Below are 22,002 nucleotides of genomic sequence, written 5' to 3'. Positions count from 1 at the left end.
TGTGAAGCGTTTGTTCACAATTTCCAAAAATACTAAGACTAGGGGGCATGCGATGAAACTAGTGTACTAAATTTAAAACAAATAGGAGAAAATGTTTCTTCACCCAACGCATAATTAAACATTGGAATTCTTTGCCGGAGAACGTAGTGAAGGCGGTTAGCTTGGCAGAGTTTAAAAATGGGTTGGACGGTTTCCTAAAGGGCTACTAAATGGACTTGGGAATAACTTGTATAAAATGTTTGTACATTTGGGTAGCTTGCCAGGTGCCCTTGACCTGGATTGGCCGCTGCCGGGGACAGGATGCTGAGCTCGATGGACCTTTGGTCTTTTCCCAGTATGGCATTACTTATGTACTTATAAAGCGCTGCGTAACCCTAGTAGCGCTTTAGAAATGTCTAGTAGTAGTAGTACTTATTTCCGCTGGGCTTAGCAACCCCAATAATTTTGAAAAGTTAGCTCCCATGCATTGTACTCTAATATGGGCATATCTGTGAGTTTTACTGTCTAAAACAGGCAATAGTTCCACCCAAAGCAGCCCTCAGAACACCGCCATATAAACAAAAATGCACATGTTCCTGTAAGCACATATATTGTAGGGAACCGAGTCTTTTGTGCCGACATCATGAATTTTATAAAAGTCGTTTCCAAAAAAAGCACGCTTCACATAGAAAAAAAGCTTGATGAAATTATATTCAAAGTGGTCAAAAGGATATATTCTTTTTCAAAATTGCAACAACAGTAAAATAAAGCTTCAGGTCATAGAAAGGTCTTATATTTACATCTTTAATGCAGTAAGTGTGGGAACGTACCCGATGCAGGTGTGCATAAAAACTTTCGAGTACAACCGCAGGATCTAAGAGACGCTTCACAGGCTTTAACGCCCCTTGCTAGACACAAGGCAAGGCCTATCGCAAACTTTGATTGTGGACGAGAGGAACTGTTCCAAGGACGAGTTCATGATCTTTCCTCCAGGCAAAAACCTGGACAGCCCTAAACCGGGGACGTCAACCAGGTCAAAACCGCTCCGATGTGTCAGCGTCTCCAAAAGAGTCAAAACAGACGCTGTACGACCGCTACTCCCTCCCCCACCCATCTGGCATCTCTCCGCCTCTCTCACTCTGTCCCCGCGCGCGTCTTCCTTCAAACTTATCTTTCAGGGAGGGGGCTGCTGCTGCAACAACAACAATTCATAAATACTGACCACAACCCTTACCAGCCAGCCAGTTTCCTTGCCCGGGCGGTAATATCCCCACCCCCTCTGACGCAACTTTCTTCTCTCTGTATCGTCCCGCCCTGCCGGAAACAGGAAGTCGCGGCAGGAGGGGGCGGGACGCCGGCGAAGGAAGGTGTTTTGGCCGGTTGCAGTCAACTTCTATGACTTGCTGCCTAAAAGGTATGTTTGAAGGTGGAACGCGGTGTGGGAGGTAAGTTTGAGAATGAGAGAGAGAAAACGATTTTGGACTGTGGACCGGAAGAAGAAGAAGGGGAGACATGATGGACTGGGTAGAGTATAAGAGAGAGGGAGAGAGATACCAGACCGCGCGGGGGTGGATACGGGGTTCTTGTGTGCCTGAAGATGGGGGCTCGGTGTTTGAGAGCAAAGACTTCGTATAATCGGTGGTTCTATTGTGCAGGAAGAGAACTGAAGTTGGAAGTACTGAGTTTGAATATACGGAACTCTGGCAAGGTGGCGATGTCAAGGGTACCCACTCCTCCGCCACCTGGAGAAACGGCCAGTGGACCTGTAGCTGAAAGCTGGTGTTACACACAGGTAAACTAAGGAAGTGCAAGTAATGTTTTGCTTTCAGCAAACTGTTTTCATCGAAAAATACGTGGAAAAAAATGATTTCGTGTGTGAGGTTAGTAAATCGTATCCACGAAGGAAGGAATTTGAATGTGTATGAATAGCCTATTGCTGCTACCAATCGTGAGTTAGATTCTGAATTGGACCTTGGCTAATATAGCAGTTCTTTCCTCTGTTGTGATCTTGCTGTTCTACAGGGATTTTGCAAATCTTTTTTCTATAGTTGCAGAATGGGACAAAACTTTAAGGAACCAGCCCTTTTATGAGGTCTCACTTTCTTGTAGTTATCTGACCTGACATTATAGTCTTTTGGATGTGTGAATAATTAATGATGATCTTTTTGTTGTTTGCTAGTGGTGTCCACCATATTATATAATTGGAGGAGACCCTTCACACTGTTAAGTTGCTTGTAGGTCAAATACCAGCATTTGCTGCCTCCCCTCCTCCAGAGATTTACTGTAACTTTGTTAATGCATAGCCTATGCATCCCCAGTCCTGCCAGCACACCATCAGCTGTGTGATGACACCTCTTTTTAATAATAATCACTACCATTATATACATAACTAAACCTTAATATAAACTGCACTTGTAAACCATCCCGTTAACACCATAACAAAACTTGTAAATGTAAAAAGATACTGTAACCACAAACTAGAATTGTAAACCACTTTGAAACAAAACTTGTTTTTGGACAACAGATACAAGAATGCATAAATAAGTAAATAATGCCTGAGCCTGCAGAAGTTTCCTCTGTGTTATTTGTCATCATGACCTTGGTCTCTATCAGTCACCCTTTCGGTAATCCACCTGCCATATCTGCACTTCTCTCTCTCTCTCTCTCAATATGTTCCACCAGTCTCTGCAGGTCCCCTCCAAGCCTGTCCTCATCTGGTCTTTTTTTTTTTTTTTTTTAAACCTTCCTTCCCCATAGCATTCTCCTTTCTCACCAATCCTCAGGAGACCCCCTTCACATCCATCCTTCCTGCTTCAGAAGTTTCTCTAACTGTGCGCCCTGCTGAAGAAAACAGATAGGTACTTCCTCCCATTGACCTGCATGAGCTGCTGATGCTGCCTCCTTCCGTTGGCCCTTGTGTGCAGTTAGCATGCCATCTTTCCCTTAAGCTTGTGAGGCCTGCTGATGCCGTTTTCTTCTGGAGCGACTTGCTGGGTTATTGGAACCATAATAAAATGTTTAGTTGCCATGGCAACCTTGCGCTTGGGAGTTGGGATATCCATAAAACACACTTTATTTAAAAAATTATAAAATCAGGAAAACCACAAAGAAGAACTTGCTTTAAAGTGTTTTTTTAAAAATACATTTTCAGTATAAGACAAGAAGTATTATGCAGCCAGTCAGGAAAGCAGTTCTAGGCATTCGGTACAGTAAGGCAATCTATGTGAAAAGATTTGCTGATGGAGGATAAAGGGTACAGATGAACCCATTTTGGGAAGAGGGGTGTTTGGAGAGCATATAGAGGGGAAGCAATGAGAAGTATTTAAGAAATCTGAAATTTCTACAGGTGTGGGTAAGGGACTAAATGTAGTGACTTGATAAGAGATCATTGTTGTTTGTTATGACCATTTTCCTGTTAGGGAACATTCAAGGTGGTTTTTAATGGTGGGGCAGATGAGTTGTGCAGCTGAATTTTGAATAGATTAATGGTGAGATGACTCCAAGAGCAGACCCATGCGGAACAGGTTGCAGCACTTCATATAGAAAATGAGAGAGAAGATAAAGGATTTAGTAATATGTTGAGAAAGGAAGGGACACATTTTGATGGTGGTTTGTGTGTGTGCAGAGGGACACATTTTAATGGTATTTTAGATGTGCTTAGAGAGGGGAGAGTTAAAGATGACCTGTGGGGAGTGGAAGATTAGTACCGTCATCTATAGTAAAGAGGATGAAATGAAAGTGGCTTGGGAGATGGGGATAAGCTTTGTCTTGCTGGGTTAAGTTTTAGGTGACTTTGAGGCATATTTTCAAAGCACTTAGCTTTCCAAAGTTCCATAGAAACCTATGGAACTTTGGAAGGCTAAGTGCTTTGAAAATATGTCTCTATGGGTCAAGGCCTGTATCTCGTGAGTTTTCTGCCACCAGTTGGTGCTCTGAAAGTATTGAGATCTTTGAACTGGGTTAGAACTTTAGGGCCTCTTTTATTAACAATACCTACTCAGGAATTTAAGCAATCAAAATTTACCCTTTTTTATTAAGCCACACTAGCAGTTCCTGTGCGGCAGTGCCGATGAAGCCCATTCAGAGTGAATCGGGGACTAGCTTGGTTAGTTTGATAAGAGGCCCTTGGTGAAATCCTCAAAGGTTAACTTGCTCAGTAGGGAACAAAGTCCTTTGGGCTGCCATCATGACAGCTGTTGCACACACAGCTTCTTTCAGACTTCCTATGATTAGACTGCTGCCCACTTGTGCATGTTCTATATGTGGTGCCTGGAGCAAATTAGTATCGATTGATTTATTTACCGCCTTTTTGAAGGAATTCACTCAAGTATGACCAGTAACAGGTGTTTATTTTGTCCCCTTCATATAGTTTTTTCAATCTAAAATACCATGTGTGAGATTATTTTTGTAATCACAGATTATATTGTAAGTGAATGGACTGTGTCGGCATTACCACACCGGCAGCTCCTAGTGCGGCTTTCTAAACGGTGGGGGTGGGGAGGTTATTACGCAGAAATTATTCTGTGCACTAGTTCTCTACTGCATGGTAGAGCAGGGATGCTCAATATCAGTCCTTGAGATCCACAACCCAGTCAAGTTCTCAGGATTTCTCCAATAAATGTGCTTGGGATCTGTTTGCATGTGCTGCCTCTGTTGTATGCAAACACCTCATTCATACTCATTTTGGAAAACCTGACTGGATTGCAGACCTTGAGGATTGACATTGATCATCTCTGTGGTAGAAGAAGGAAATCTAGGGTTAAACACAATAAGGTTAAATAATTAGTCCAATGTGACATGGGAGTACATGGTGGTTATAACATTCATACTAAAGTATCCAGGTTCCAGAGGGGAAAACATTAATCCAAACAAATTACCTGATTATAATTATTTTGTAACTCTTTCCCCAGGTTAAAGTTGTCAAATTCTCCTATATGTGGACTATAAATAACTTTAGTTTTTGCCGAGAAGAAATGGGAGAAGTTCTGAAAAGTTCAACATTTTCATCTGGTCCAAACGATAAAATGAAATGGTAAGACTTTTTTGTTTTCCTGTTTAGATCAGGGGTGTCCAACCTCGATCCTCACCAGGTCAGGTTATCAGAATTTCTACAGTGAATATTCATGAGATCTGTTTGCATACAATGGAGTCAATGCATGCAATTAGATCTCAGACACCAATAGCAACAGTCTTTTAGGAGGTTCTTGTTAATCCTATATACAGACTGTATTCCACCCACCTCGTCATCGGTGTAACGGTAGAAACATTTTCATATTAAAATTTTTTAAAAACTTTTTCAACTTCTTTTATATATTTTAATTTATGGATAAATTAAATTGAATATGAAAGATGAAAATGTTTCTACCGTTACACCGATGATGAGGAGGTGGGTGGGTGTATAAATCTTACTGATTAAAAAGTCTAAATTCAGTAAGTGATACTGCTGAAGTCTATGGTAAATTGTCATATGTATGGGAGGCAGTTTGCAATTAGATCTCATGCATATTCATTGGGGAAATCCTGAAAACCCGAGAAAACTGCAGCCCTTTGAGGACCGAGGTTGGACACCCCTGGTTTAGATGTTTTCTGATATTTGTTATATATGATTTTGAGCCCTGTTTAAGTGCAAAACCTTACCACACTTAGTAACCACACCTTAAGTGCAAAGCCTGTGCAGTAAGTGTAGGAGGTGGGGCAAGCATTTGCCCTGTATTTATTGCATAGGGCAGACATTTACTACATGGACTGGTGTTACATATCTTGGCAGATAGTGTGGGCCCCAGCACTAAAACAGAAAAAAAACAACTCTATCCCTCTTAATTGGGGGGGGGGGGGGGGGGTCTCCATGGTAATATACTGGATGGGGCAGAGCGATCCCTTTCCTTTCTTGCCCCTCTATCCACTGGGGTTCAAAATGTCAGCTATGACTGTTAGCATTAGTCTCGCAGTACTACCCCTAGGGGTCGATATGCCTATGTAGAGCAATTGCCCTTATGTGACAGGTTTACCCCTAGTGGTTGCACCATGAGACTACCACTAGGGGGTCGTATCTGCCATTTTGAACCTCTGTATCCGTGAGCAGGAACCGAGGAGGAGCTGCTCCCACCCCATCCAGTAGATTACCCCTGGGAGGGGGGCAACTGCTGATAATGCGAGCGAGTGCCTTTGGTTGGGGGATTCTCTTATGGAGGTGTTGGGAGGTTATTTGGGGAGGGGATGCTCTTTGTAGGGTTGTGGAAATGCTGTTTGGGAGGTTTCTTGTTTGGGGTGATGGTGGGGAGGTTGAAGTACTTTTTTTGTAAAGGCTTTGACTATACTACCCGATTGCTCATGGTGCGACTGCGCCCACACTATTGGCAGTTTTGACAGCTAGTGTATAATAACATCTCACACACTAGCTGTCAAGGCTGGCCACTCCCTGTATCTGCTCATGACCTGCCTAGATCCTTCCCCCACTCTCATTAAGCAGTATAGTATTTTTACTACACTGGCTTGTTTTAATGTGGTGGCCATTAGTTTAGACCATTTCTAACACATTACCTGATTAGTAAACATGCCTCTTCATATGTTTGATATAATACTCCACTATATGTTTAAAACATTTAGGGGGGAAGTTATCAATTTAGGCTGCTCTTAATTCAGTGGAGGAGTGGCCTAGTGGTTAGGGTGGTGGACTTTGGTCCTGGGGAACTGAGGAACTGAGTTTGATTCCTACTTCAGGCACAGGCAGCTCCTTGTGACTCTGGGCAAGTCACTTAACCCTCCATTGATCACTTCCCCCTTTATAGCCTTATATTTTAGGCTTTGCTATATACTGTATTGGATAAGTATATGGTTTGTAGAAATAAAATATTATAAGGTAAAGTACAACATATCACATTCTGCACATTGCATTGTACATATTTTGCAGTTATGATTTCTGGCTATTGCTAAGTTTCTTTCTCTGTTGATTTTTCAGGTGCTTAAGAGTAAACCCAAAAGGATTAGATGATGAAAGCAAAGACTACCTGTCGTTATATTTACTTTTAGTCAGCTGTCCAAAAAGTGAAGTCAGAGCAAAATTCAAATTTTCTCTCCTGAATGCTAAAAGGGAAGAAACGAAAGCCATGGGTAGGTTGCATTTCAAACTGAGGAATTTCAAAGACATGCGTGTATAAAACATTTGTAGTGTTTATAAGATGTCCTAAGTGTTAGGCGTCTGCTTTAAGTCCATCTTGTTTTGTGATGAATGGTGGCAGTGAACTGTGAGACATTTTGATAATGCCATTGTGGAACTATTTCTGCCTGGTGGAAGCAGAAAATGTGACTTAGTGGGGGCTTAAGGGCCTCTTTATCAAACCTCAGTAGCGGTCCCCGGTGCGGCAATTGCTAGTGCAGCTTGATAAGAGGCCCTACACGATTTAGTTTATTATGGGCTTTTTTTTCTTTTTTTTACAAAGCTGCACTAGCGATTCCTGTGTGGCAAATGAGAGGAAGCCCATTCAGTTCCTATGGGCTTCCTCATTTTCCGTGCAGGAATCGCTAGCGTGGCTTTGTAAAAGAAGCCCTATATATGTGATGTAATCTCACATGATCCAGAACTTCTGTCTGGGATAAGATTTCTGAATGTATAAAATTGAAGATGAAGTCTAGTACAGTAAGTAAAATCTAACTGTGCCTGTGGTTTAATAAAAGAATAGAAAATTGTGCTAATAAAGGCTGATTTATACTGGAGACTTCAATCAGTTCTCACCATATTGATTTTGAATTTTTTTTTAGCTGTAGACAGACTTGCAGAGTAGTGCAGACTACATATCTCTGTAATATTTATGGGCTTTTATCATTTTTTTTTTAATGTTTGGAAATTTATCTTCAAGAAGTCAAGGCATTGTTCAAGTATTTTGGCATGGGTTATGCAGCTTTAAAGATAATGGTCTAAATTGAAGCCTTTTATTCAGTACAATGGATATAGGCTTTTTCTTTTGGGGGGTGGCATATACTTTTTTTTTTTTTTTAATTCAAAATTGCATGCAAAGTAAATCGGCTTTCTCCCAGAGATGTCACACTGAGTCTTATGCAGTACTGGAGAAACAAATATTCATAACCTTCATTTTAAACTTAATTCTTTGACATAAAGGAAAGTCTTAGGGCCTGACGTTTCTCCAACTCTGAGGGTCATTCTATAAAAGGGAGCCTATTTGGAGCATAGTCTATAAAGAAAGAAAAGTTTGTGCCTACTTTCCTTTACAGTACTAACATAGTAGAGCAAACGTGTATATATTTTAGGTGTGACCACTTAAACCAGCCACAGTGCCGGTGAAAGGTAAAGATCTTAAATTGGTTAACCCCCCTGCCCCCCCCCCCCCAAAAAAAAAAATGTACATTACAATATTCTATAACTTCTTTGCATAATTGTATGCTCATTTTCAAACTGTGCACCATTGTATTTAGATTCCATTTTATAAAATGAGAGCCGGAATATTGCCATTTATACATGCTTATAAGCCTGTGATTTGGTTATTTACATACCCCTTTATAGAAATATACACTTCTGTGGGTCTTTTTACTAAGCTGCTAGTGTGTGCTTCCAGCTGTTTAAAAGGGCTTATCTTGGGGTACTGTTCTGTCCTGGTTTTACAGCCTGTCTCACTGACACATACTATTCAGTAATTACTGTGGATTATTTTGGATTCGTATTAGGTAAATGAGACTTTTTATTAGAGGTTCTAAGATACATAATGATTAAGATATATACACACAATTATTAAGCTATATAACTGAAAAGAAACAATATCTATCTATAGTTAAAAAGAAACTGGTTTCTATATCCAAGCAGTGCTAGGAGTTTCTAGACCAGGAAAAGAAGCAATAATACACTATACATACATCATATCTATATACACATCACTGGTCCTTACATCATTCAGGCTCTTATAAGCTGGGGGGCCCTGTTCATAACGAAAGCCAGGAGTCTTTGACCAGGAAACATAGTTCTCTTCGCAGTATGTACGTTACAGATGAGCTCCCAATTTCACTGAAAAAAAGTCCCCTTTTTATTAGGCTTAGCACTCATGTTCAAAGCTAAGGAAAATTATAGAATGCTTGAGAATTTATCTGTTTTGGTAAACAAGCCTTACAAAAAGCAGGAAGCCGGCAAATTAATCGGTTGGACCGCTAGATGACTGAGGGGTAAAAGGGATGATCAGGGAAGACAAAGCCATAGTGGAGAGATTAAATTAATTCTTTGCTTCGGTCTTCAAGAGGAAGATTTGAGACAAATTCTTGTTACAGAAATGATATTCAAAGCTGACGAGTTGGAGAAACTGAATGAAATCTATATAGACCTAGAGGATGTAATGGGGCAATTTGATAAATTGAAGAGTAGCAAATCTCCTGGACCGGATGATATTCATTCCAGAGTACTGATAGAACTGAAAAATGAACTTGCGGAACTATTGTTAGTAATATGTAATTTAACCTTAAAATCAATTGTGGTTCCGGAAAATTGGAGAGTGACCAATGTAATGCCAATTTTAAAAAAAGGTTCCAGAGGAGATCTGGAAAATTATAGACCGGTGAGTCTGACGTTGGTGCCAAGCAAAATGGTAGAGACTATTATAAAGAACAAAATTACAGAGCTTCTTCAAAAGCATGGATTAATAAGACAAAGCCAACATGGACTTAGTGAAGGGAAATCTTGCCTCACCAATCTGTTGCATTTCTTTGAGGGGGTGAACAGACATGTGGATAAGGGTGAGCCGGTTGATATTGTGTATCTGGATTTTCAGAAGGCGTTTGACAAAGTACCTCATGAAAGACTCCAGAGGAAATTGGAGAGTCATGGGATAGGAGGTACTATTGTGGATTAAAAACTGGTTAAAATATAGAAAACAGAGAGTAGGATTAAATGGTCAGTATTCTCAATGGAGAAGGGTAATTAGTGGGGTTCCCCAGGCGTCTGTGCTGGGACTCCTCCTTTTTAACATTTATAAATGACCTAGAGATGGGAGTAACTAGTGAGGTAATTAAATTTGGTGACAACACAAAGTTAGTCAAAGTCGTTAAATCGAGGGAGGATTGTGAAAAATTACAAAAGGACCTTACGAGATTGGGAGGCTGGGCGTCTAAATGTTAGATGACGTTTAATGTGAACAAGTGCAAAGTGATGCATGTGGGAAAGAGGAACCCAAACTATAGCTACGTAATGCAAGGGACCTACAGTGGTGGAAATAAGTATTTGATCCCTTGCTGATTTTGTAAGTTTGCCCACTGACAAAGACATGAGCAGCCCATAATTGAAGGGTAGGTTATTGGTAACAGTGAGAGATAGCACATCACAAATTAAATCCGGAAAATCACATTGTGGAAAGTATATGAATTTATTTGCATTCTGCAGAGGGAAATAAGTATTTGATCCCCCACCAACCAGTAAGAGATCTGGCCCCTACAGACCAGGTAGATGCTCCAAATCAACTCGTTACCTGCATGACAGACAGCTGTCGGCAATGGTCACCTGTATGAAAGACACCTGTCCACAGACTCAGTGAATCAGTCAGACTCTAACCTCTACAAAATGGCCAAGAGCAAGGAGCTGTCTAAGGATGTCAGGGACAAGATCATACACCTGCACAAGGTTGGAATGGGCTACAAAACCATCAGTAAGACGCTGGGCGAGAAGGAGACAACTGTTGGTGCCATAGTAAGAAAATGGAAGAAGTACAAAATGACTGTCAATCGACAAAGATCTGGGGCTCCACGCAAAATCTCACCTCGTGGGGTATCCTTGATCATGAGGAAGGTTAGAAATCAGCCTACAACTACAAGGGGGGAACTTGTCAATGATCTCAAGGCAGCTGGGACCACTGTCACCACGAAAACCATTGGTAACACATTACGACATAACGGATTGCAATCCTGCAGTGCCCGCAAGGTCCCCCTGCTCCGGAAGGCACATGTGACGGCCCGTCTGAAGTTTGCCAGTGAACACCTGGATGATGCCGAGAGTGATTGGGAGAAGGTGCTGTGGTCAGATGAGACAAAAATTGAGCTCTTTGGCATGAACTCAACTCGCCGTGTTTGGAGGAAGAGAAATGCTGCCTATGACCCAAAGAACACCGTCCCCACTGTCAAGCATGGAGGTGGAAATGTTATGTTTTGGGGGTGTTTCTCTGCTAAGGGCACAGGACTACTTCACCGCATCAATGGGAGAATGGATGGGGCCATGTACCGTACAATTCTGAGTGACAACCTCCTTCCCTCCGCCAGGGCCTTAAAAATGTGTCGTGGCTGGGTCTTCCAGCACGACAATGACCCAAAACATACAGCCAAGGCAACAAAGGAGTGGCTCAGGAAGAAGCACATTAGGGTCATGGAGTGGCCTAGCCAGTCACCAGACCTTAATCCCATTGAAAACTTATGGAGGGAGCTGAAGCTGCGAGTTGCCAAGCGACAGCCCAGAACTCTTAATGATTTAGAGATGATCTGCAAAGAGGAGTGGACCAAAATTCCTCCTGACATGTGTGCAAACCTCATCATCAACTACAGAAGACGTCTGACCGCTGTGCTTGCCAACAAGGGTTTTGCCACCAAGTATTAGGTCTTGTTTGCCAGAGGGATTAAATACTTATTTCCCTCTGCAGAATGCAAATAAATTCATATACTTTCCACAATGTGATTTTCCGGATTTAATTTGTGATGTGCTATCTCTCACTGTTACCAATAACCTACCCTTCAATTATGGGCTGCTCATGTCTTTGTCAGTGGGCAAACTTACAAAATCAGCAAGGGATCAAATACTTATTTCCACCACTGTAGGTATCATCGTTGATGATACGTTGAAATCTTCTGCTCAGTGTGCTGCAGCAGCTAAGAAAGCAAATAGAATGTTAGGTATTATTAGGAAAGGCATGGAAAACAAAAATGAGCACATTATAATGCCTTTGTATCGCTCCATGGTGTGACTGCACCTCGAATATTGTGTTCAATTCTGGTCGCCGCATCTCAAAAAAAATATAATGGAATTAGAAAAGATTCAAAGAAGCGTGATGAAAATGATAAAGGGAATGGGACAACTTCCCTATGAGGAAAGGCTAAAGCAGCTGGGGCTCTTCAGCTTGGAGAAAAGACGGCTGAGGGGAGATATGATAGAGGTCTATAAAATAATGAGTGGAGTGGAATGGGTAGACGTGAATCGTTTGTTTACTCTTTCCAAAAATACGAGGACTAGGGGGCATGCGATGAAGCTACAAACTAGTACATTTAAAACGAATCGGAGAAATTTTTTTATTCACTCAGTGTGTAATTGAACTCTGGAATTCGTTGCCAGAAAATGTGGTAAAGGCGGTTGGTTAGCTTAGCAGAGTTTGGACGGCTTCCTAAAGGAGAAGTCCATAGACTGTTATTAAATTTGACTTGGGGAAAATCCACTATTTCTGGGATAAGCAACATAAAATGTTTTATACTTTTTGGGGGATCTTGCCAGGTATTGGTGACCTGGATTGGCCACTGTTGGAAACAGAATGCTGGGTTTGATGGACCTTTGGTCTGTCCCAGTACGGCAATACTTATGTACTTATGTAAATATGCTTGAATTTGGTCACATGTTTCTCCGTCCAGGTGGCCAGTGTGAGCTCAAACATACTCCACCTCCCTCTTCACATACCACATTGATTAAAGCTGTGTCTTATCTTCTACATTCCAAATCATTTTCACTCAATACAGAATACACAATCTGCATTGCCGGTCACTTAAATAGAGTTGAAAAACAATTTCTAAAATCAAGTGTCCTATAGTAAATTTGAGACATGCATGCACAAATCGTGCACTATTTATTTATGTTTTAAGTGCTGAGGAGAGTGGGCGTTTCTGTGCTAATCGGTTAGCGCAGCTACATTACCGTGCACTAACCAATTAGTGAAGGATTAGAGCATGAGCCCTAACAAAATAGATGTTAGCAAGTGCTCATGTCCTAGGTTTTGTAGTAGCCGCACACTAATGGCAAAACTAGTTTATAGTTTTGTTTTGTTTTTTTAACCTATAAAATTTTTTTCCTATGGACAATTAGATAATTACTTTGTTGGTGTTGGATGAGTGATGTAATTACAAGTTCTTTTATTGTTTGAGTTGACACTGTTATACACTGAAGAACTTTGTTCTCAAGCCGTTTGATTGTGAACAATAGCATATGACCATTAATTGAAAAAATGGAAAATCAGCTATATAGAGAGAGATAAGTTTTTTTTTTTTTTTTTTTGGTCTTCTGTGCCTTTCCTTTTACTTTTTTCCAACTAAAGTACTTGGAATATTGGTCGCACATACATTTTCTGGTTGCTAAATGTTGTTATTCCGGTGAAATGAACTACCTTGAATTGAATTTTTCACAACAATCCTCTTAGCAATACTGTAGAAGGTGAGACTTAAAAATTATATGGAAGATGAGACTGCCACTGAAATGTAACTGGAAAGCCGTGACCACAAATGCTCACAGTGTAAGCAACAAATTTCATGATCTACAAGCCATGATGGTAGAGGCAGATTTAGATAAGTTGCTATTACGGAGACATGATTCAATGACTCCCATGAATGGGATGCAAACATACGGGCTATAATCTATTTAGTAAGGATAGAGATGGTTGAAAATGTGGAGGAGTAGCTCTGCATAGGCCCCTTTTAACAAAGGCGTGCTAGCGTTTTTAACATGTGCTAAAAATAAGCAACCACTAAATGCTAGGGATGCCCATATATTCCTGTGGGTGTCTCTAGTGTTTAGTGCGTGCTAATCAGCGTGTACTAAAAATGCTAGCGTGCCTTCCTAAAATGCCCCCTATTTGAGAAGCAATATCAAAGCAACTGAAATGCAGGGGGCCTGGGGAAAGGAAAAAGTGATATAGATTGCCTTGAAAAGAGAAGATGGAACCTCTGTCCACATAGGTGTTGTCTACAAACCTCCGATGCAATTGGAATAGTTTCATAAAGATCTGGTTGCAGATGTCCAAAAAATAGGGAAAGAAAGGGGAAGTGCTGTTACTGGGAGATTTCAGCCTGCTGGATGCACACTGGAAAGTTCCATCTACAGAATTGGAAATAAGTAGGGAGATCGTGGATGCCTTTCAAAGTGTTCTGCTCAGACAAATGGTGATAAAACCCACGAGGTAAGGAACAATGCTGGATCTGGTGCTCACAAATGGGGAAAGTGTGACTCATGTCCAAGTAGATGCCCACCTTGGAATCACTGTGGATTGAAATTCCATGTGCAAAGGGGAAAAGGATAGTGATAGGAGTGTACTACCGTCCGCCTGGCCAGGACGAACAGACGGATGCGGAAATGTTAAAGGAAATCAGGGACGCAAACAAACTGGGCAACACAATAATAATGGGGGATTTCAATTACCCGCATATAGACTGGGTTAATGTAACATCTGTACACGCAAGGGACATAAGATTTCTTGATGAAATCAAGGACAGCTTCATGGAACAGCTAGTTCAGGAGCCGACAAGAGAAGGAAAAATACTAGACTTAGTCCTTAGTGGTGCTCATGATCTAGTGCAGGGGGTAACGATACGAGGGCCGCTTGATAACAGTGATCATAATATGATCGGTTTTGATATTGGCATTGAAGGAAGTGAAACTAGGAAATCAAGTACGCTAGCGTTTAACTATAGAAAAGGTGATTACGACAAAATGAGAAAAATGGTGAAAAAAAGACTGAAAGGAGCAGCTCGCAGAGTAAAAAACTTGCATCAGGCGTGGATGCTGTTTAAAAACACCATCCTGGAGGTTCAGGACAAATATATTCCACGTATTAGAAAAAAGGGAAAAAAGACTAAACGTCAGCCGGCGTGGCTAAACAGTAAGATAAAGGAAATCATTAGAGCCAAAAAACAATCCTTCAGAAAGTGGAGAAGAGAACCAACTGAAAGTAACAGGATAGATCATAAGGAATGCCAAGCCAAATGCAAAGCGGAGATAAGGAGGGCAAAAAAGGACTTTGAGAAGAAATTAGCGTTGGAAGCAAAAATACATAGTAAAAACTTTTTTAGATACATTAAAAGCAGGAAACCGGCCAAAGAGTCGGTTGGGCCGCTGGACGAAAATGGTGTTAAAGGGGCGATCAAGGAGGACAAAGCCGTAGCGGAGAAATTAAATGAATTCTTTGCTTCGGTCTTCACCGAGGAGGATTTGGGGGGGACACCGGTGCCGGAAAGAATATTTGAAGCGGGGGAGTCAGAGAAACTAAACAAATTCTCTGTAACCTTGGAGGATGTAATGGGTCAGTTCAGCAAGCTGAAGAGTAGTAAATCACCGGGACCTGATGGTATTCATCCCAGAGTATTAATAGAACTAAAAAATGAACTTGCGGAGCTACTGTTAGAAATATGCAATCTGTCCCTAAAATCGAGTGTAATACCGGAAGACTGGAGGGTAGCCAATGTTACTCCGATTTTTAAGAAAGGTTCCAGAGGAGATCCGGGAAATTATAGACCGGTGAGTCTGACGTCGGTGCCGGGCAAGATGGTGGAGGCTATTATTAAGAATAAAATTGCAGAGCATATACAAAAACATGGACTGATGAGACAAAGTCAGCACGGATTTAGTGAAGGGAAGTCTTGCCTCACCAATCTAATGCATTTTTTTGAGGGGGTAAGCAAACATGTGGACAATGGGGAGCCGGTTGATATTGTATATCTGGATTTTCAGAAGGCGTTTGACAAAGTGCCGCACGAAAGACTCCTGAAGAAATTGCAGAGTCATGGAATCGGAGGTAGGGTATTATTATGGATTAAGAACTGGTTGAAAGATAGGAAGCAGAGAGTAGGATTGCGTGGCCAGTATTCTCAGTGGAGGAGGGTAGTTAGTGGGGTCCCGCAGGGGTCTGTGCTGGGTCCGTTGCTTTTTAATGTATTTATAAATGACCTAGAGATGGGAATAACTAGTGAGGTAATTAAATTCGCCGATGACACAAAATTATTCAGGGTCGTCAAGTCGCAGGAGGAATGTGAACGATTACAGGAGGACCTTGCGAGACTGGGAGAATGGGCGTGCAAGTGGCAGATGAAGTTCAATGTTGACAAGTGCAAAGTGATGCATGTGGGTAAGAGGAACCCGAATTATAGCTACGTCTTGCAAGGTTCCGCGTTAGGAGTTACGGATCAAGAAAGGGATCTGGGTGTCGTCGTCGATGATACGCTGAAACCTTCTGCTCAGTGTGCTGCTGCGGCTAGGAAAGCGAATAGAATGTTGGGTGTTATTAGGAAGGGTATGGAGTCCAGGTGTGCGGATGTTATAATGCCGTTGTATCGCTCCATGGTGCGACCGCAGCTGGAGTATTGTGTTCAGTACTGGTCTCCGTATCTCAAAAAAGATATAGTAGAATTGGAAAAGGTACAGCGAAGGGCGACGAAAATGATAGTGGGGATGGGACGACTTTCCTATGAAGAGAGGCTGAGAAGGCTAGGGCTTTTCAGCTTGGAGAAGAGACGGCTGAGGGGAGATATGATAGAAGTGTATAAAATAATGAGTGGAATGGATCGGGTGGATGTGAAGCGACTGTTCACGCTATCCAAAAATACTAGGACTAGAGGGCATGAGTTGAAGCTACAGTGTGGTAAATTTAAAACGAATCGGAGAAATTTTTCTTCACCCAACGTGTAATTAGACTCTGGAATTCATTGCCGGAGAACGTGGTACGGGCGGTTAGCTTGACGGAGTTTAAAAAGGGGTTAGATAGATTCCTAAAGGACAAGTCCATAGACCGCTATTAAATGGACTGGAAAAATTCCTCATTTTTAGGTATAACTTGTCTGGAATGTTTTTACGTTTGGGGAGCGTGCCAGGTGCCCTTGACCTGGATTGGCCACTGTCGGTGACAGGATGCTGGGCTAGATGGACCTTTGGTCTTTCCCAGTATGGCACTACTTATGTACTTATGTACCTGGGCAGTAGTGATCATCAAACAGTTTGGTTTGATATAAAAGCTAGAGCAGCCACTCAAAACTCAAAAGTTCTAGATTTCAAACATTCTGACTTTAGTAAAATGGGGGCATACCTGAAGAAAGAGCGGATGGGAAGATATACAAGAAGTGGAAAGACAGTGGTCTAGGCTGAAAGGAACAATTAAAATGGCTACTGATCTTTATATGAGGAGAGTAAATAAATGCAAGAAATTAAGGAAACCAATATGTTTCTCCAAACAAATGGCTGAGAAAATAAAGGCAAAAGAGTTGTCATTCATGAAATACAGGAAAACTCAAGACGAGGAACACACAAATGAATACTGGATGAATCTGAAAGAAGCCAAGAGGGAAATATGTCTGGTGAAAGCTGAGGCAGAAGAACAAATGGCTAGAAATGTAAGGAACTGAGACAAATTTTTTTCAGGTATATTAGCGAAATGAGGAAGGCTAAAAATGGAATTGGTGAGTCTGAAAGATGCTATGGATGGCTATGTGGAGAGCGATGTGCTAAACAAATATTTCTGTGTTCACAGAAGAAAATAGTGGAGAAGGAACACGATTGGCTAGTAAAAAAGTTACATATGAGAATAGAGTGGATATCGTATTGTGTTTATGAACAGCTTGAAAAATTGAAAGTTGACAAAGCCGTGGGACTGGATGAGATCTATCCCAGGATATTGAGGAAGCTTACAGAGGTTCTGGCGGGTTCTCTTAAAGATCTTTTTAATAAATCCTTGGAGACTGGAGAGGTTCCGTGGGATTGGAGAAGAGCAGGCTTGGTCCCTCTGCACAAAGTGGTGACAGAGAAGAAGTGGGAAACTACAGGCCAGAAAGCCTCACTTTGGTTATTGGAAAAGTAATGGAAGCATTGCTGAAGGAAAGGATAGTGAATTTCCTGGAATCTAATGAGTTGCAAGATTCGCGGCATCATGTTTTTACCAAAGGTAAATCGTGCCAAATGAATTTGATTGAATTCTTTGACTAGGGACCAGAGAATTGGATCGAGGACGTGCACTAGATGTGTCAAAGATTTTGCTGAAATCCATCTACTTGGATTTCAGCAAAATGTTTTGACACAGTTCCTTATACGAGGCTCTTAAATAAACGTGACGGGCTGAAGTTAGGACCCAGTGTGGTGAACTAGATTAGAAACTAGTTGTCGGACAGATGCCCGAGGGTTGTGGTCAATGGAATTCACTCGGAGGTAGGAAAGGTGAGTAGTGGAGTGCATCAAGGATCGGTGCTGGGGTCTATTCTGTTCAATATATTTGTGAGCGGCTTGCCAAAGGGTTAAAAGGTAAGTTTGCCTTTTTGTGGATGATAGCAATATTTGTAATAGAGTGGACACCCCGGAGGGAGTGGAAACATGAAAAGGGTCTGCAAAAGTTAGAAGAATGATCTAGTATTTGCCAATTAAAATTTAATGCAAAGAAGTGATAAGTAGAAATCCAAGGGAGCTGTATGTCCTAGGAGGTGAGAGAGGCTGATCTGCACAGACAGGGAGAGGGATCTTGGGGTGATGGTGTCACACTGTTTTGTTGCTTTAAGATCCTTGGACAAGGCGGTGGCCATAGCCAGAAGGATGCCAAGCTGCATTGAAAAAGTTGTAACCAACAGAAGAAAGAAAGTGTTGATGCCCCTGTTCAAGTCGCTTGTGAGGTCCCACCTGGAGTATTGTGTTCTGTTTTGGAGGCTGTGTCTTGCTCAGGATGTAAAGACTAGAAGCGGTCCAGAGGATGGTGACAAAAATGATATGGGGCTTGCACCTTAAGACATATGAAGACTGGAAGAACTGAATAAGAAATGCCTAGAGGGAAGAAGGGACAGGGGAGATATGATAGAGACGTTTAAATACTTGAAAGGTATTAATATAGAAACAAATCTTTTCCCGAGAAGGGGAAACGGTAAAACTAGAGGACATGAGCTGAGGTTGCAGGGTGGTAAACTAGGAGTGATGGTCAGGAAATTCTTTTTCACGGAGAGGGTGGTCGATGCTAGAGAAAAAAGCAGTGATGGAATTCAAAAAAGGTGTGGGATGAACACAGAGGATCTCGATTTAGAAAATGGAAGGTATTGAAAAAAACAAAACAAACCCTTAAATGGGCGCATGTGGATGTGTGAGTGATGCTTGGATGGCAACTCTGGCTGTGAAAAACTAAGGATGGTGCTGGGCAGACTTTGTAGGTTTCTGTTCTTTATATAGTAATCCAGTTTAGGATGGGCTGGAAAAGGCTTCAATAGCACCTTCAGTAATCGGAACCAAGGACAGTGCTCGACAGACTTTTACGGTCTAAGTCCTGCAAATGGCTAGACAGATTCAAATAGACTGGAGTGAGCTTTGACAGCAACTCCAGTAGTTGGAACATAAGGACAGAGCTGGGCAGACTTCTAGGGTCTGTGTCCCAGAAACGCCAAAGAATGACCATGATCACATTTATTGTTGTTTTAATCACAAATTGATATAGAGTGTGACTGTTGGGCAGACTGGATGGACTGTTCAGGTCTTTTTTCCATCACTTACTATGTTACTATCCGCCTTATTTTCGAAAGAGAAAGATGCCCATATTTCGACCCAAATCGGGAGATGGGCGTCTTTCTCCCGTGGGCACCCAAATCGGTATAATCGAACGCCGATTTTGGGCGTCTTCAACTGCAATCTGTCGCAGAAACGGTCAAAGTTGATGGGGGCGTGTCGGAGGCGTGGTGAAGGCGGGACTGGGGCGTGTTTATCGGCCGAGGAGAGATGGGCGTCGGCCGATAATCGAAAAAAGAAAGGCGTTTTTAACGGGAATTTGGGTCCCTTTTTTTGGACCCTTTTTTTTCACGAACAAGTCCAAAAAAAGTGCCCTAAATGACCAGATGACCACCAGAAGGAATCGGGGATGACCACCCCTGACTCCCCCAGTGGTCACTAACCCCCTCCCACCCAAAACAAACAACTTTAAACACTTTTTTTTTCCAGCCTGTATGCCAGCCTCAAATGTCATACCCAGTATGCAGGTCCCTGGAGCAGTTGTTAGTGGTTGCAATGTACTTCAGGCAGGTGGACCCAGGCACATCCCCCCCTACCTGTCACACTTGTGGTGGTAAATGGGAGCGCTTCAAACCGCCCCCAAAACCCACTGTACCCTCATCTAGGTGCCCCCCTTCAGCCATAAGTGCTATGGTAATGGTGTAGAGTTGTGGGCAGTGGGTTTTGGGGGGCTCAGCACCCAAGGGAAGGGAGCTATGGACTTCAGAGGTAGTTAACTTTTTTTTTTTTTTTTACTTTTTACGAGTGCCTCCTAGGGTGCCCGGTTGGTGGCCTGGCATGTGAGGCGGACCAGTGCACTACGAATCCTGGCCCCTTCCACAACCCAATGCCTTGGATTTGTTCCTTTTTCAGCTGGGCGCCTTTGGTTTCCATTATCGCTGAAAAACGATACCGCCCAGCTCAAATCCGCACAAATCCGATGCATTTGGCTGGCACAAACCGTATTATCTGGGCGTTCGCGTTCGATTATGCCTCTCCACGACTGCTCAGGAAACTGCACTGAACCCTGAAAGGGGGATTTTAACGGCATATAAGTTTTGATTTGATGTTTTAGTCACCATATTTTCTTTTTTTTTTTTTTGTGACTTTTCCAGTTAGGCTGCTGCTTGTTTTTTCTTTCCTGTCTTCTGGTTGTATATGCAGTTTTAGCACACATTGAGGCATATTTTCAAAGCACTTAGCCTTCCAAAGTTCCATAGAAACCTATGGAACTTTGGAAGGCTGAGTGCTTTGAAAATATGCCTCAGAGAATCAAAAACAGAACAATGAACTTTACAAAGTACTTTATTCTGCTTAATCTGGCTTTGTCCTGAAAAAACACTATTAAGAAAAACATTGTTGGTAGGTGGGATATGGTTTTTCTAGCCACAAAAATGTAATAAGAAATAGGATTGTACTGGTTTAGCTTTTCTTTTCCTCCTCCTTTCTCTGCCTGATGAGGTTGGTTGTTTATACAAGCTAACCTCTGGGACTCATTTTCAGAGCAGTTAGACTTATAAAGTTACATATGTAACCTGTGGAACTTTGTAAGTCTAAGTGCTTTGAAAATACGCCTCTCCTGATGAATTGGAAGGACACTATGGTCCCTGTTTACTAAGGTGCACTAGTGTTTTTAGCGTGTGTTAAAAATTAACACTCGCTGTGTAGACACCCATAGGAATATTATGGGCATCTACACGGTTAGGGCACACTAAAAACGCCAATGTACCTCTAGTGTGGCTTAGTAAACGAGGCCCTATGACTGCAGTGCAAGTGGATCATAGATTGATTTTTAATAATCTGTTTTTGTTGGCACTGAAGTTGTTCATACATTATAACTGCATTCATTCAATGTACTCCAGACTACCATTGATATACAACTATTATTTAATAAACATGTGGACACATGTTGTTTATTAAATAATAGTTGTATATCAATGGTAGTCTGGAGTACATTGAATGAATGCAATTATTTAGATAGTACTCTTATTGTAGAATATAACCCTAATTGATTATCTTTTGCATACATTATAACTGCCAGATATCTTCTCTCATTCTTAACCTGCTCATATTTTGAAAATATCAAGGTAGTATATTAGCATGGTTTCTCTATAACTGATCCATAACTTTATATGACACATTATTACAAAATGTTATTTCCTTATTTGCCAAAATGTGTAAGTTTTTTTTTTTTTTTAATGGTTTTAACTGTTAAAAAAAGTACTGAATAGATTTGTTTATGACATGGTGCTTTAACATAGGGTGACTCTAGGGCCCGATTCATTATTTTCTCCCTGTAGATTCAAAACAAGAGCTTTGTAAATTGATAGTCTTTTAAAATTTATGTGGGAAATAATCAACATGAGCTACTGTTAAGTCGGGTTATTTTAGCACAGGGGCCAATTTTATGCAGTGAGACTTTGTGCTAAAATAACCTGACTAAAGAGCCCTCATCCTCTCTCTCCCCCCCCCCCCCCCCCCCCCCCCCCCCCCCCCCGGGAATAAAATACCTAGTTTAGATTTTAGAAACTACTTAATAAGGAATATTGAGTACAGTGTTCAGGGGCCAATGTAGAAAG

General features: G+C 41.6%; 1 protein-coding gene across 4 annotated transcripts in view; it reads left to right on the top strand.

The window, feature by feature from the left end:
* The first annotated feature begins 1,311 nt into the window (after nt 1-1,311).
* Nucleotides 1,312-22,002, top strand: part of SPOPL (speckle type BTB/POZ protein like) — a 71,114-nt gene continuing 50,423 nt past the window's right edge. For 2 of the 4 annotated variants that reach the window (XM_030210228.1, XM_030210231.1), the window contains exons 1-4: nt 1,416-1,503; nt 1,635-1,771; nt 4,890-5,011; nt 6,938-7,089. In XM_030210228.1, coding sequence (XP_030066088.1) covers nt 1,437-1,503; nt 1,635-1,771; nt 4,890-5,011; nt 6,938-7,089 — 478 coding nt within the window. In that variant the 5' untranslated portion in view covers nt 1,416-1,436. Of the gene's footprint in view, nt 1,394-1,415; nt 1,504-1,634; nt 1,772-4,889; nt 5,012-6,937; nt 7,090-22,002 lie in introns of those variants that run through there. The other 2 variants (XM_030210230.1, XM_030210232.1) reach the window with 2 other exon arrangements.

Source organism: Microcaecilia unicolor, chromosome 7 (genome assembly GCF_901765095.1).
Source record: "Microcaecilia unicolor chromosome 7, aMicUni1.1, whole genome shotgun sequence".
Classification (NCBI taxonomy): Eukaryota; Metazoa; Chordata; class Amphibia; order Gymnophiona; family Siphonopidae; genus Microcaecilia; species Microcaecilia unicolor.
The sequence above is the reverse complement of the archived record's forward strand: the minus strand, read 5'-3'. Positions and strand labels throughout refer to the sequence as shown.